Raw genomic sequence first — 14,909 nt, 5'->3', positions numbered from 1 at the left:
GGAAACACGGGGTTAGCTGAATGAAGGAATCCACCAAGACACATATACCGTAAACAAATGCATATACTAGCCCATATACATATTCACACATGTATATGCTCCCTTACATACACACATTCAAGCCCTCTCCCAGCTCGGGAGTCCCATACACACATAGGCTGGCACACACTCAGGCGGAAAGGCCAGACACAGACACCCTGCAGGTAGGCGTTACCTAGCGTCCCCAGGGAGAGTCGGTGGGAGCAGCTGGCTGGTCCATATCCTTCAGGTCAGGCCTGCAGAGGAGTGGTGTGTTTGGATGTGTGCAAATACAGGTCTTGAGGTCATGAGGTGCTGGGGAAATGAGGAGCTGGGCTCGCAGCAGGGCAAGGTGGGCCATATAGTCCTGTTGTGATGTCTTCCGCCAGCTGGGAGATGAGCGTAGAGGCGCAGCTCCATGAGGCCTTACTTCAGATCAGAGAGACCTTAGTGGGAGAATACTCTGAGACCTTAGATTCCCTCCTGGGATGAAAATGAGGGAGACTGGGTAGGTGCTAAGACCCCATCTCCAATCCACAGCAGAGTCTCCATCTTGCCAATCTCTTTTAATGGTGGACGAGGAGGGGACTGAGGGGAATAACTACCTAGAAAGTACTCTGAAAGTGCCCTATTTTTCCTTCCATCTTCCTATGGAGCTTCAGACTGCTCCTAGCAAGTGCTCAGGCATCCTCCTCCCTCCCTCTGCACCCCCACCCAAAGTCAGCAATCCCTCTACGCTCTGACTACCCCACCCTGGAACCTAACACCAAGGGAGCCTAGTTCAGCGATCTCAGCTGGGCTGGTCGGCATTGCTGAGTTAAGGGTATAATTTCACTGACCAAGCCTCCCAGGCATTCAAACCACCCAAAGCTCCTTCAATCCAAGCCCCCTCCTAGGCAGGGACCTCTTCCCCCACCCTTCCCCCAACAGCCTACTCCAGGCCTGTCTATCCCAGGAACCCGGCCTCAGGAGGCCCCCCCTGTCTAGCAACCCCATGACAGTTAGTAGTGAGGAACAAGTCTGGGGGTGGTGTGGGGCCCAACCAGGAAGTCAACTTTTGAGGGAGACAGGGCCAGCTTGGGACACGAGGTGCAACACAATAAGGGGAACTGTGCGATGGGAGTGAAGTGGAATCCCAAGTCTAATTCATATCTCCTCCCCCCTGACTGGTCTTAGGACTGCAGGAAGAAGGGGGAAAAGACTGCCGTGGGCTGAGTCATTATTGGGTATCATTGACCAACCAAGACACTGTCAAACCGAAAAGTCTCTTTATTGATTGGTACCATACATGACTCAAATGGCCAAAAAAAAAAAAAAAAAAAAAAAAAAAAAGGCATTACAGTTGGAGTGGGACATCCATCTTCCCCACCCTTTCCCTCAGCTCCTGACACAATACCCTTCTTCCAACAGTGGCAGCTGGAGTGAATAGGTGTGGGGACCCCAGAATCCAGAAGGAAGAGAGGTGGTGCTAACGCTTCTGGAACTGCCTGGGAAAAGGCAGAGAAGCCAGAGCTGGGCCCAGACTTATGAGACCCTGCTCTTGGCCTCACCCTGGCCCACCTGGGGCCTCCACAGCTGAGGATCCTGGCTGCCTCCCCTTTCCTTCTGAGGAAGGGGACTAGAAAGGATATTGGGAGATGAATCCTCTCTACTTCAGCTGAGGGACAGAGGCCTATTGCTCTCTGGTGAGCTTAGAGCTGGGACATTCCCCTCTGTGGAAGGCAGGGGATGACTACATATGCAATTTGAGGGGTTTGGGGGAGTACTGGAGAGAGTGGATGAACCCCTCCCCCACCCCATGCCTGCCCAACTGAGACAAAACAAAAAACACAGTGACAAACAAGGCTACTCCCTTCCCTCCACACCCCCTAAGGGAGGGAGCCTCCCCCTTCCCCCATCCAAGACAGCTGCTCTAGTGGAGGACTTGTAAAGAATATACACACCATGGGGGGAGGGGGTTGGGGGCTAGGATTGAGGGAGTCACAAGCACTAGGAGGGCAGGCCAGGGTCCTGGAAGATGGGGAGACAGAGACAACAGCTGGGGGCTGTCACAAAAGTGAGGCCATCAATGGCCCCTTACCCCATGGCATGCCTTCTCCAACTCATCACCCCAGAGGAAAAGGGAAGAGAGATGGCAAAGTGTCTCCTTGGTCTGAAGCTCTCAATCTGTATAAAATGATAATGCACAACCCCCCTCCCCACCCTACCCACACGCTCACCTCCACCTGGGCCCTAAGCCCCCCATCTGCCAGGTGTAGGGAGGTAGCTGGACTTTTAATAAGGGGGACAGGGGGGACATGAGTGATTTTTTTTTTAAACTTACATTTTTAATATTATTATTTTTAAAAAAACTTGGAGCTGGGATAGGTGGCAGAAGGGAGGAACCCAGAGATTTACCCCTCTACCAGCCACCTAGGGGCAGGGCCTGGGGGAGGGGCACTCAACCAAGCCCCAACACTTTTAGTCCCCAAGGGCTGTGGATATAGACGACCCCAGTCTTGAAGGGGGTGGAGTCAGGAGGATGGGGAACCCAGAACCTGGGGTGAGGATGGAGGCAAATGCCCTGGGGTGTGGTCAGGACATTTCTCAGAGGTCCAGGGTCCACATAGGCATCCAGATGAGTACCCCCTTCTCCCAAAAGGCTCTGCAGAGGCCAGGCCCAGCCCAGGGCCACCGGGGGGCAAATCTTGGCACCTGCCCCCAGCGAGTCCAGTTCCTCCCTGAAGTGGGTGGATGGAGGCTGCCCATTTTAGATGCTCAGTCTCTTCATTCTGTCTTCTGTTCCCTGGGGCTGCAAGGGGCGGGGCAGGCAGGCAGAGCACTGGGCGGCCCAGGTGAGGCCTTTACTGGGAGGCCTGTGACGTGGGGTTCTCCGATTTGCTTTCTTGGCTGGATGGAGGCTTGCTGTTCCAGGGGCTGTTGGCGCCCAGGGCAGGGGAGTTGTTAAAGCTGTCCTCGTCGTCAATGCCGTTGGCCGCATCAAACTGGGTGTTCTCCAGACGGGTGATGAGTCTCTCGTCCTCGTCCCCGAACTCCCCGCCCATCAGGGTGGGCTCCCCCACCACCATCACATCCTGAGAGTGGCGGAGGTCCCCAAACATAATCGGGGCAGGGGCTCGCCCAGCCCAGGGCGGCAAATACCCCCAGAGCCCCAGTACCCACCCCAGAAACTCAACACCCCCACCCCCTTCTCATACCCTAATTTTAAATATCAACTCCTCTGACATCCTTGCCCCTGGAATCCTTCTCTCTGAAGGACTGCAGAGCATCAGAGCCTTTAACCCACATCCACTAGATTCTGGGAGAAGTCGATCTACTCCCCTACCTCCCTTGTCCATCTCCCCCAAATTGTAGGGGGCTCCTAAACTTCTGTCAACATGTAAGAGAGGAAGCAGATCAAAAACACCAATGGGGGAAGTGTGCGCATGTGCATGTATTCTAAATTCACACACATTCAAGGCTGCATGTCCCTCTATCCGTGTGAGTGTGTGCGTCTCTGATGGTCTGTGTGCCCCCAAGCTGTCTGTCCTGAACGTCCGTGTGTTCTCATGGCTGACTCTGTCCCTTCATACCTATGTTGCCATGTGTGAGTCTGTATGATCACAACCATGCCTGTAACTAACAAGGACTCTCATCAGTGACAGAAGTCAGCCCACGCTGGCAGAGCACACTGAGAAAAACCGTCTCTGCTTCTATGCCTGCTAGTGAGCTTACACTGGGACAGGGTCAAGGGTCATGGGTCAGCAGTGGGGCAGCCCAGAAGAGAGAAGAAAGCCGAGATGCTTACAGGTACCTGGCTGGAGAGGGCGAAGGTGCTGGCTGGGCTTTTCTTCTTGCTGTTGCTGTTGTTGGTGTTGCCTCCCCCCGAGCTCATGGTGCTGCCCCCTGACATCTTCCGTTTCCGCCGTTTGCTGGGCTGCTGCCGGGCGGGCTCCGCTGTGCCAGGGAAAGCAGACTCAGGTGGGGCAGAGCCCTGGGCCTCTGGCTCCCCATTCTGGCTCCTAAGGAGCCTGAGCCTACCCTGATCCCAATCTTGCAGACCCAGGAGCCAGGATGGGGCTTCATGAGGAGATAGTGATACAGCCTTCAAGGGTGGCATCAGATCCTGGTAAGAGCAGGTACAGGCGCAAGGCACTCACCAGGGGGCGCTACCATGCGCTGCCACTTCTGGAAAAGGCAAGTTTTGAGGCAGTCGCGAGGGCTGAGGCTGTAGGTCTTGTGGCGGGACATGAGCTCCTGCATGGGCTCAAGTATCACACAGAGCTGTAGGGAGACCAGAGCGGGTGGGGGGATTGTCAGGGGAGGGACATGGAGCGAAGGGCAAATGGGATGGGGCAGAGACTGGGTGATCAGACTTACTCGGAGGTAGTTGAGAGTGGAATTGGACAGCCCACACCGGGTGATGTTTTTGGAGAGCTGATCCAACATCTGGGGGTCCTGGGCCTACAGGGGGACAAAGATAAGAATACTAGCACCTGGGTTGCATCTGCTCACCTGTCCTATCATCTGAGCCTTGTGACACTTCTAGTAAGAGAGAAGAGGGGCTATTACCAAATCCATTTTTTAGGTGGGGAAACTCTAACCCTCTCAGGTCACCCTCAGGTGGCAGACCTTGTTCCGCTGTTCCCGCTGCCTGCCCTCCCCCTTGCCCTCCCCCGTGCATCTTAGGTCCTGCCCACACTCACATGCATGGCAAGGATGCTGCGGGGAATGAGCTCACGGTGCTGCCGGATGCTGAAGTGCCACGTCTTTATCCGCATCATGTCATCAAACATGAACTCCAGGTACAACCGGCCCTCCACACACACCTGGAGACAGACTTGTCACAGTTTTGCCCTCACCCCCCTACCTGGAAGTATACCTGTTCTCCCATTTGCGCACAACTCTCCCACTGCATACAATTCTGCCACCTGCACCTAAATCTGGGTGCATAAGTGGCACAGACCATCCCCTTACATACCCGTCACACCCCGGGCCCGTACACATGCACAGAAGAAATGCTTAACTGATCCTGTCCTCTCACCATGGAGCTAGTGATACACCATCTGCTATAATCTCGATGAGGGCAGGCAGAATACTGTCATGCACAAGCTCAGCAAATGCCTGCTGAATGCTGCAGCATGCCCGCCCTCCCTTCTCATCTGCCCACTGCCCATTATGCCTCCCTGGGGAACAGCTGAGAACATTTTGGGAATGAGGAAGGGAATCAAATTCAGGTGCCTCAGCGCTCCACGTCCAGCTGGGTTGCTGACCTGGGTGAACATGGGTTTGCCATGCTGGGTCACCATGCTGCCCTGGTCACAGTCGAGCGACACAAAGTTGCTGTGGAATGCCTCCTTGGGGTGCTTAAGCACATAGTACAGCTCCGTAGCACCCCCCTCAAAGATGCTGCGGAAGTAGCGTGGGATCAAGGTCCGGCCAATGGCTGTAGAGATGGGACAAACTTTTCAGAACCGACGAACCTCAAGAGGTCAGGCAGATGCCACCTCTGCCGAAACAGATACCCTGGGACAAAGAGCCCACTCCCAGACCTTAGAATGACACAGGAGGCATACACCTGCACAGCAGAACTGGCAGGACCCCCCCGAGGCCACTCACTGTATCTCTTTGGTCCATCCTCCAGGCAGAAAGTGATGGTTAACATGGCATCATCCTCAAAGAACTCAGTTGTGAAAGCATCCCACCAGAGATTGTCACACTCCTAAGGAGCACAGGGAGGGGTGTCTGTATGTCAGAAGATACCCCACAGGGGTGCCCAGATGGCTCTCCCCGTCTCAGGTCCTTTCCCCTGGCCATACCTCTGTCCAGTTTTGAAGCCGTTTATTAAGCTCGAATATTCTGTAGTCAGTTTGGTTGCCATATGGTGTGTGCCTCCTGGGGTAAGCGAAGAAGAGAGGTCAGCAGGAGCAGAGCCTCCCCACCCACACCCCCTCTGCCTTCACCCATGTAACAGAAAGCACCTCCCTCCCCACTGGACTCCACTTACCCGATCCCGGGCTCCAGGTATGTAGGCGGGTACATGGGAGTTGGGCTGTGTAAGGGAAGAGGCTATGAGAATGGGGGTAAAGACAGGAATTATTGGGGAGTGTCATGCCCTCCCCTTTTCAGGTAGGATCCCTTCTGGAGAAGGGATCGGAAGTGAACAAGAGACTCACCCCACATCCCGATCTAGCATGGTGCCGGGATGAAAGGGGGGGAAGGCGTTGCCGTTCGGGGGCTCCTTCGGCGAGTACAGCTTGAATGACTTTGAGGAACAACCTAGAAGGGAAAGGAAGAAGGGGTGCCCAGAGTCCCTCTTGAGGGCTCTCCTGGAAATTTGCTGGACTGTGTGGACAGGGACTGGTCTTCTGGAGCCCCCAGAGTGGACTAGGGGAGGGAGCTTACCCCAGGGAGCACCTACCTCTGCTTCTACCATGTTTCTCCAAAAATAAGACCAGGTCTTATACTGTATTTCCCAGAAAATCAGACCAGGTCTTATATTAATTTTTGCTCCAAAAGACGCATTAAGGGCATATTTTCAGAGGATGTCTTATTTTTTCATGTACAACAATCTACATTTATTCAAATACAGTCATGTCATCTTCTTCTGGAACATCGTCATAATGTACTAAATGCGTCCGTCTGGCTGACGATCTTAACTGGGGCTTATTTTCGGGATAGATCTTATTTTCGGGGAAACATGGTAAATCTAGTTTCTTTTATTAAGAAACTAGAAGTACTCAGCCCCAATACCCAAGACCCCATTTCTTCATGTGGCTGAGCCCTAGATAATAGAATTGAAACTGGAAAGAAATGTCAATACCATAGAATAAATAAATACCCAAATGTTGGAATCTAACTTTGATAAACACTCTTTTCTATATTATTTTGTTCAATCATCACAACCACGTGTGAGGTAGCAGGGTCAACTATAACATTCCCATTTTACAGATAAGGCAACTGAAAGCTCAAGGGGTCTTGCCAAGATCACAGAGTTAGGACCTGAGCCCAGATCTTCTGATTCCCATATCCTATAGTATTTCTACCCTTCTATTGCCCTCTGGAGACCAAGTTGGGGGAGGAAGAAGGGGGATTTTGCCAATTCCTTGCCCCTCCTCCACCCTCCAGGGTCTCAGGAGAGCAAGGGATAGAAAGATAAAGGGGGGTGGGTGTTTGCTGGGTGCCACCCACCAGATAACCAGTTGGCCCTTCTGCCTCCCCCACCAACGGCCACTCCCTTATCAGCCCAGCCCCCTCCCCCACACCCACCTCTAGTTTAGTGCTGTCTCCAAACCAGAAACCCAAAGCCTCAACCCATTTTGTCTTCTGAGACTTGCAGTGGGAGAGGGAGGTAGAGGGACCTCTATTGGATCCCACTCTACTTACAAACGGCAATGAGGAGACCTGGGAAGGAGCACAGGTTCCAGGGGGCTCAGTCTAGGAGGCAAGTAGTAACCAGACAGGGGCCTCTGCCTGTGTGTATCTGTACATGTGCACATGTGTCCCCTCTCTACCTCACCCAGCAGCACGAAGTTCCTGGTGTACTATTTCCTGACTGGAAGAAGTGTTATATTCATAGTTGGGTGTGAGCCAGGTACTTCTGCAATGCTGCTTCCCCCCTCCCTATAAGATGAGGGGAAACTGAGGTAGCATTCCAAGGGTCCTGACCCCAATCATAGCTGCTTCCTGACATCCCCAAAACTTGATTGCATTTGGAAGGATAGCTGTATTGGCTGTATCTGAGCCCCCTCCCCAATTTAGACACAAAATCTATTTTGTTCCTTGGGGGGAAGAGACAAAGGAAGACACTGTGCCAATGTGTATCATTTAATTCTTTCCCCAGGGCCCCCTCCTCACAATATGGCAAAAGGAGGGTCTCAGAGGGACTACACTACACTGTCCCTGAAGGTGCCAAGAGTCAGAGCCTGTTTGTGCCTGCACACGCGTGCGCCTCATCCTGCCGAGCAGGCTTCTACCCTCAGCTCGCCCCAACATGCCTCACAAGGGCTGGAACCCAGCAGCCCCAGGCAGAATCAGGGTGCCGGCAACAGGCCCCGGCCCCTGCCCCGTCCACGGGCTCCTGCAGGCCACATCCACATGCTCAAGACACAGCACACACGGCCTTCACATGCCCGTCTGGACTGAGGAGCACAGGTTCTCAGGAAAGAGACAGTCCCACCCTCCCCAAGTCTCCCCACTCCACAGATAGGGAGACCAAGGCCGCATAGGAAGCCAAGGCTCACACAGCCCACCAGAGCCCAGGCCTGGGCAATGAACTCAAGCGTAGATGACTGGACCCAGTCCTCGTCCCCTAACTAGGCTCTCCTTCCCCAAAAGCATCACTGCCCCTGGCCCTCCGTTTCAGGCCCTCTTGAAGAAACTTGTCAGCTCAAGACCCTAAAAAGAAGAGAGGTAGGATACCTGGGTTCTTCTTAATTCTGAAAAAAGTTTCCGAGCTTCAATTTCTCCCATTAACGAACTGACAGGCATTGCCTGGGGCTGGGTAACAGTTCTGAGAAGTTAAAGCCCAAAGCTCTGGGGCCTCTACGTACACTTCCAGTGAATGGACACCAACTCAGCATCTCTTCAGAGCCCTAGCAACTCCCAGTAGCCCCAGCACAAGGGCTTGGGAGTGAGAAGAGAAGGGGAGGGGACATCACCCAGACCATCTGTCCCTGTTGCTGCCTGTCCCCAGCAGCAGGGGTAGAGGGAGAAAGGTGGGGGTGGGGTGAAGGGGATGTGTCATCCAGCCCTGGAATCAGACATAGCCCCCAATTCCACCTCTAGCAATCTGGGAGCCCTTAGGAAAGAGAAGAGAGGAAGAGCCCAGAACTGGTAAAGTTTTCTCAGGATGGAAGCTGCATCCTGGGGCTGAGGGGGCACCTCCAGCTGGGCATTTCCATGGTAACCAGCCTGACCTGAGAGCAGGCCCCCTCCCTTTGGGGGCTGACCAGAGGTCAGCGGGCCTGGGAGCCCTGGCCTCTCTGAGCTGAGGCACCTTTCCCCCAGCCAGCATACCAGGCCTGGGCCAGACCCAGGGCCTTCCACCCACTCCCTTCAGGCTTGCAGGGTACCCAGACTTACCTGGGAGAACTGAGGGGGCCAGGAGAGATGTGGGGAGCGGCTGCAAGCCCAGCGGGGCCCTGGCAGGGGTGAGGACTGAGGGGGAGCCAACTTCAGCCGCTCATGTCCCGAGTGGGACAGGCAGGCCTGGCTGGGAGCTCCACTCCGCGGGGCCGCACAAAGACTCGCACGCACAGCCTCGGCCCGCCCCGAGGCGGCCACAGCCCCGGGGGAAAGTTACAATGGCCACTGGGCTGGGGGCCGGGGGCCAGGGGGCCGGCCTGGGGGGCGGGGGGCAGCGGGGAGTCCGGAGCCTTCTTTGTTTGCAAGGTTTCCCTCAACAATGGCTGCTCCGCTCTTTCCTCTCTCCTCCTCCTCCTCGGCTCTCCCTGCCGCCGCCTCTCGCTGCCTCTGCCTCCAAGCAGCCCGCCCGCCCTCCCCAGGCCACCAGGCCCCTCTGCCGGGGCACCAGGCGAGGCAGAGCCCAGCACTCACACTCACTCACACTCTCACTCGCGCACGCACAGACACACGCAGCGCCCGCCGGCTCCCTGCCTTTTCTCCCTTTCTCTCCCTCCCTCCCCGCTCGCTCTCGGAGCCTCTCTCAGAATGAGGCCCCAGGGCCGGCGGAGGGTGGAGCTGCCCCCACCGGCCCCGCCCCCTCCCTGCGAGGGATGAGGAAGAGGGAAAGAGGGAGGGAGAGGGAGGCAGGCTGGGAGGACTGCTGAGAAAAACAAAAGAGAGACAGAGACTGGGAGAGATAGGAGATGGAGAGATGGAGACAGAACAGGCTGGGCCTGGAGAGATCTGGATGGAGAGGAGGCCTGTGGGGGCAAGGAATTGAAGTGCCACCCCACCCCCCAGCCTCAGGCCCTGGTGCTCAAGGCTGAGCAGGGGAGCCAGAGCCACAGGAAGGGATGGAAGAGGATGCTCTCCTCTCTGGAGACTCCCTGTATCTTTAAAGTCCCCCAAATCTCTCTTCCTCTCTCCTTCGATCTCTCCGGTTGAAGGCTGGTCAGGGCTGCCACCTAGGCTTCAGACCCTTGTGAAATGCCAGAGCAGCTGGGGGGGGGGGAGGCTCCAGTGGGTTATTTTTGACAGAGACACACTCTGACTTCAGCCTGTAAACACTGATCAGAGGGAGGGGGACAGTCCAGGCTCCCTGACCCCAACCCAGCTAAGTTCCAAGCCTTGACTTAGATCTGCCTTAGCAGGAAGCCCCTCCCCCACCAACCACTGGAGACACGTGGGTGCAGGGGAAAGAGGCACTGTCAGAGTTAAGGAAGGCAAACTTGCCTAACCAAGGGTCCCCAGAAGGGGCCTAGTCTGCTGCTAAATCCCAAGACAGGGGGTGTTTCTAAAACTTGGGTAATCGTCCAGGCCCTACTACCTAGACAGACAAGAAAAAGGAAACACACACATTGGAAGGGGTAGTGTATGACCTCCTATTTCACTACAGGTTGATCTCTGCTCCCTATTCCCTGCCTCCCCCACCCCCCACACACTGTCCCATGACAGGATTTCTCATGACATACACACCAGTTGACTATGGAGTAATAATGTTGCACCTGGCCCTATGTCTATCTTCCACACATAAATAGCACATCTTACTTTCACGTAAATCAGTACCTGACACACACTTCAACCTATGATATATCTCAACCCTAAGAAAACCCAACCCCAGGCTCACTCACATACACAGCCAACGTCAGACCCTGACTTCCATTCACACTGGAAACTGTGACATGAACGCCCCTTGACCCCAATATACACACCAAAACTGCATTTTACCTCCTGAATCTGTGACAGACTATTACATACATATCCCGACCACTTATTACCCAGGGACTAACCCCATCAAACACCCTTCCAGAAACCTGCACACTATTTTCCATCATGGCCTGGCCATGGTACACCCCAGTTTTCACAAATATATAAAAATCTATGACATTCAGATACCCTGCAACATACAGCCTACACTAGGACTTGAGACATTCCCAATAACTCCCAAATTTACAGCCCAACTCTGGGATGTCCACATTCCTTCACCACTGACAGGACAATTCCTATCATTTGCTTCCTGCCTTTAAACTTTCCAAAGCGCATTCATAGGCAGTACCTCAAGAGATCCTTACAGCACACAGGGCCAAATATTACCCCAACTTCAACAGATTACAGTGACACAGGAGGGCCTGAGGCTGGAATCCTGGATTTCTAACCCCACTCACCCAAGCCCAGTCCTAGGACACTGCAGCCATTCCTACTCCCTCGTCTCTCCAAGGAATGGTCATTCCAGGCCCCAAATGACTGTCCACATGGGGAAGAGGGGATATAGGCACGTGCTCTGGCTTCTACCTTCAGTTCAGAGCTCAGGACCCTCACCCAGTCTGTCTCCTCAAATTTCGGGGAGAAGGGACCCTAAATACCAAGACATACCAAGACTCTGGCACATCACTCAAAACAGGTCCCCTCCTAGTAGTTCCCCTTCTCTAGCAAGTCTGCTCCTCTCAGTTCTGACTTAATTCCCCCACTTGCACAGAGGTAGAAGAGGTCAGAATTAGAAGGCCCTAACACTGGGGGGAGGGGGTAAGAAGCAGCAAAGAATGACAAAGGTGATGAGGGAGAGTAGAGGGAGAGCACCCCTCCTGGAGGTGGGGAGTCTGAAGGGCAGCAGCCTGCCCCAGCCCACAGGATAAGGTACCAGCACTGCCCCCTGCCTGGGCCCCTGGGGCTCCCTGACCCAGGCCTCCAGTGTGCCTGCCCCCCTTCCTTTGTCTGTGCCCGGCCTCCCGTTGGCCTGGCGCTCTGCCATCCTCCTCTCCTGGCTCCCAGCCGCCACCACTGCTGCCTTCTCCCCTCCCCCTACTCCTCCCTGCCTTAACCCTTCTGAGCCACATGCTGCCCCAGACAGGCCCTGGACCCCTCAACAACCTGCCCTGCCCAGGGTGATGCCCCTTAGCAGAGGTTCTCCCTGCTGCTGACCAAAGCCCCAGAAGCTATTCCCTCACCCCAGGAGCACTATGGGAGCTGGGTGTGTGTGTGTGTATGTGTGTATCTTGTGGTGTTTCCTTCTGTGTGTGCATGTGTGTGAGTCTGTGTGTGCTCTGGCTTCCCTCAGTCACATGTGTGGGGCATGTGCTGTCTCTGCCGGGCTGGGGGAGGAGGAGCTGGGAGACAGCAGAGCACAAAGGAGACTCAGACAGGCAGGCAGGCAGCAGGCAGGCGGCCTGCCAGGGCGCCTCGGCCCCCAACCTAAGGCTGCTCAGGTTGGGGGGTGGGGGGGCAGCGGGGTCTTTGGGCCTGGACTATACATGCTGCCACAATGCCCTTGTGTTCAACCATGTGCTCCCACCCACCCATGCAAGCTTGGCCCCCTCTTTTACTCCAACTCCTACCATTCCCCATCCCCAGGCCACTCTCAAGTCCTTCCTCATATAGTTCTCCTTGAAGTCTAACCTCCATCCATCCTCTGTGGCATCAATCCATAAGATTCCTTCACATTTGGGAAAAAGATTCCCCACTCCTGGCCATCTTCTGGCCCCTGTCACCCAACCAGGCCACCAGACACACAAAAGGAACATGCCTTTTGGGGCACTGACCAAAGTTGTCCCCCCTCACACACACACTCCTGCGCATAGATCCTCATCCTGTCCCCATGCTACTCCCAGACTGAGGGGGAAACTTTCTCCCTTCTCTTACTGGTCCCAGGCACTCTGCCCCAAGTTCTGGACCAACCTCCCATCTACCTCCAACCTGACAACCCATACCCACCTCTTACCCACTATTTGTAGGAACTAAGAATCAAAATACTTGGCCTTCTAGTACGTCCAGCGCCTTAGTTTCTGCTATGCTTATGTGTGGCAATGGAAGCTCAAGGCTATGGGCATGCATGGATGTGAACAGGGTACCTAGCATGGGACAACTACAAAGAAGAAAATATAAATATGTACACCACGCTGGTAGGAGAAATGATGGGGCCAGGCAGGATTCCAGCTTAGTAAGCTCTTTCCTCTCCTCTCCCCCACCCTCTGCAGCAGAAGCCAGCGGTTCCCACACCCAGATATTCCAGGATCCTCAGGCTCTACTAGCCCTCCCTCTGGGCCCCATACCCCTTAAACGTCAGCCTCAGCAGGCACTTTGTGTGCCCAGCCCAGCCTGGCTTGGGTCACATGATTTTCAAGGAAGCTTCCTCACTGGCAGCTTCCCTTGAGGGTTGGGGGGGAGGGAGGGCACTTGTGTGGTATGGGCCTCTAGAGGGGTAAAGGATCCAAACCAGGGTAGATTCAGGAACACCTGACTTTCAGAAGAAAGCTAACTCCAGCCTGAGATTGGGGTCCTGCAGCTATGGAAGAACCCAGAGTCCTGGGGATGCTGACAGTGTTCTGAGGTCCTCTGAAGACTTCTCCAGCCACATCACTTCTCTCTTTCCTCCTGGCAGTGAGTGTGAGCCTCTCTTCCCCTCTCCAGGAAAGACTCAGACCCAGGCTGTCACTGGCAAGAGTCCATATGGGGTTTAGGGGGGCAGGGAGCAGAGCCTAAGTCCTCTTTCAAGTTCTCACTTTGGGGTCAAGCACTACTCCCCTCAACTCAACTCTCACAAATCACTCTAGTTCCTAGCTTGCCTGGGGCTGCCACATTCCTCCTCCCACTAGGACGGAGATGCCAGACCCCAGGGCCCAATTATCTGTTCCCGCCCCCTCCCAGGAGTACCTCCTGTCCCCCAGGAGGGCCAACCTTCCTTGGCAACAGGCAGGAAAATTTGGAGGGGGGCAAAATGGGCCCCAATTAATCCCTCCCCCCAAACACGGTCCTCAAAAACAGCCTGGAGGGGGGTGTCACAGGATATGTAAGAGGGAATAGGCAACAGGGAAGGGGGGGACAACCCAAACCAGCCAATCACAACTCTATGGTGACCTGAGGGGGGGGGTCAAAAGTCCAGACTCACTTCTGATTGGCTAACGCCGTGGAATTCTGGGAATTTCAGCCCCCCCCAAGTAATCTCCCCCCCAAAAAAACCATATACACACGCTATCCCCAGCACCCCCTCCCCGTGTCTCCAGGTTGCTGCGCATTTTACACAGTTGGGAAGAACACTTCCCCGGACTGAGGCCCCGCATACCCTCACAGCCCCCGACCTCCGCCATGCCATCGATGCCCCCCACACAAGTTCTCGCTAAACAAGGGGTGAAGGATCCGCGGGAGGATGAGGGAGGGAGGGGCCAGGCGGCCGCGCGCCCCACTCACCAGGACAGGCACAGCCCACTGACATCTTCACATCGCCCGCCGCTGGGGGCCCAGCCGAGTCACGGTGCCTGCCCCGCTCGGGGACAGGCCGGGCATGAGCTACCGCCGCCGCCCGCGGCCCCCGCTGCCCTCGCCGGCGGCCCGGCCCGGCCTCGGCCCGGTGCGGGAGGGCCCTGGCTGCAGTGAGGGGCCTGTCAGGCGCAGAGCAGACAGGAAGGAAGCCAGGCAGGAAGGCGAGCTGCCTCTGAGTGTGTGCGCGCGGGTGTGCGTCCCCCGAGTGTGTGTCCGTGTGTGCGCGTGTGCGTGTGCGTGTCTGTACGCTCCCGCCGCCCTCCCCGCCGCCAACGCCGCCGCCGCTCGCCCCCCTCTCCCTCTCGTTCTCCTCACTCCCGCTCTAATAGGCGCCCGCTCTCCAGCCCCAGCAGGGCTGGGCTGGGCTTTATTAATATGCTAATTGCCTGCTAGTGGGAGGGGAGAGCCGTGTCAAAGTGACCCGGGCGGGTGCGCGGCGAGCGACGACGTGCGTGCGCCGCGCGGCGGGCGGGCGGCGAGGGGCCGGGAGCGTTCAGGGAACAGCATGCATGTGACGCAGCTTTTAAAAAAGG

General features: G+C 55.6%; 1 protein-coding gene across 3 annotated transcripts; it reads right to left on the bottom strand.

Annotated features, from left to right (window-relative positions):
• Nucleotides 1-1,267: 1,267 nt before the first annotated feature.
• Nucleotides 1,268-14,892, bottom strand: LDB1 (LIM domain binding 1). 3 transcript variants are annotated; one of them, XM_019724986.3, is made up of 11 exons: nucleotides 14,305-14,892; nucleotides 6,174-6,276; nucleotides 6,005-6,049; nucleotides 5,817-5,892; nucleotides 5,617-5,719; nucleotides 5,271-5,443; nucleotides 4,704-4,826; nucleotides 4,378-4,461; nucleotides 4,158-4,281; nucleotides 3,806-3,954; nucleotides 1,268-3,092 (listed from the first exon to the last, which is right to left on the bottom strand). In XM_019724986.3, the coding sequence occupies exons 1-11, from the start codon at nucleotides 14,327-14,329 to the stop codon at nucleotides 2,862-2,864; spliced, it is 1,236 nt and encodes a 411-aa protein (XP_019580545.1). In that variant the 5' UTR covers nucleotides 14,330-14,892; the 3' UTR covers nucleotides 1,268-2,861. The 3 variants fall into 3 exon arrangements, with proteins under 3 accessions (XP_019580545.1, XP_019580546.1, XP_019580547.1); XM_019724987.3 differs by having other exon boundaries at nucleotides 3,812-3,954; XM_019724988.3 differs by lacking the exon at nucleotides 14,305-14,892 and adding an exon at nucleotides 9,082-12,401.
• Between the last annotated feature and the right edge of the window lie 17 nt (nucleotides 14,893-14,909).

Source organism: Rhinolophus sinicus, chromosome 15 (genome assembly GCF_057876585.1).
Source record: "Rhinolophus sinicus isolate RSI-liver-muscle chromosome 15, RSI-T2T, whole genome shotgun sequence".
Lineage (NCBI taxonomy): Eukaryota > Metazoa > Chordata > Mammalia > Chiroptera > Rhinolophidae > Rhinolophus > Rhinolophus sinicus.
This window is presented reverse-complemented; position numbering and strand designations above follow the sequence as displayed.

Bases quoted from the DNA above. Each gene is read 5' to 3' on its own strand.
- LDB1 (XM_019724986.3), bottom strand. From the start codon at position 14,329: ATGTCAGTGGGCTGTGCCTGTCCTG. The intron at 5,444-5,616 runs GTGAGTGGCCTC...CCATCTCTACAG, and splicing joins GGATGGACCAAAGAGATACA to CCATTGGCCGGACCTTGATC. The intron at 3,093-3,805 runs GTAAGCATCTCG...CGCCACTCTCAG, and splicing joins CCCTCTCCAGCCAGGTACCT to GATGTGATGGTGGTGGGGGA.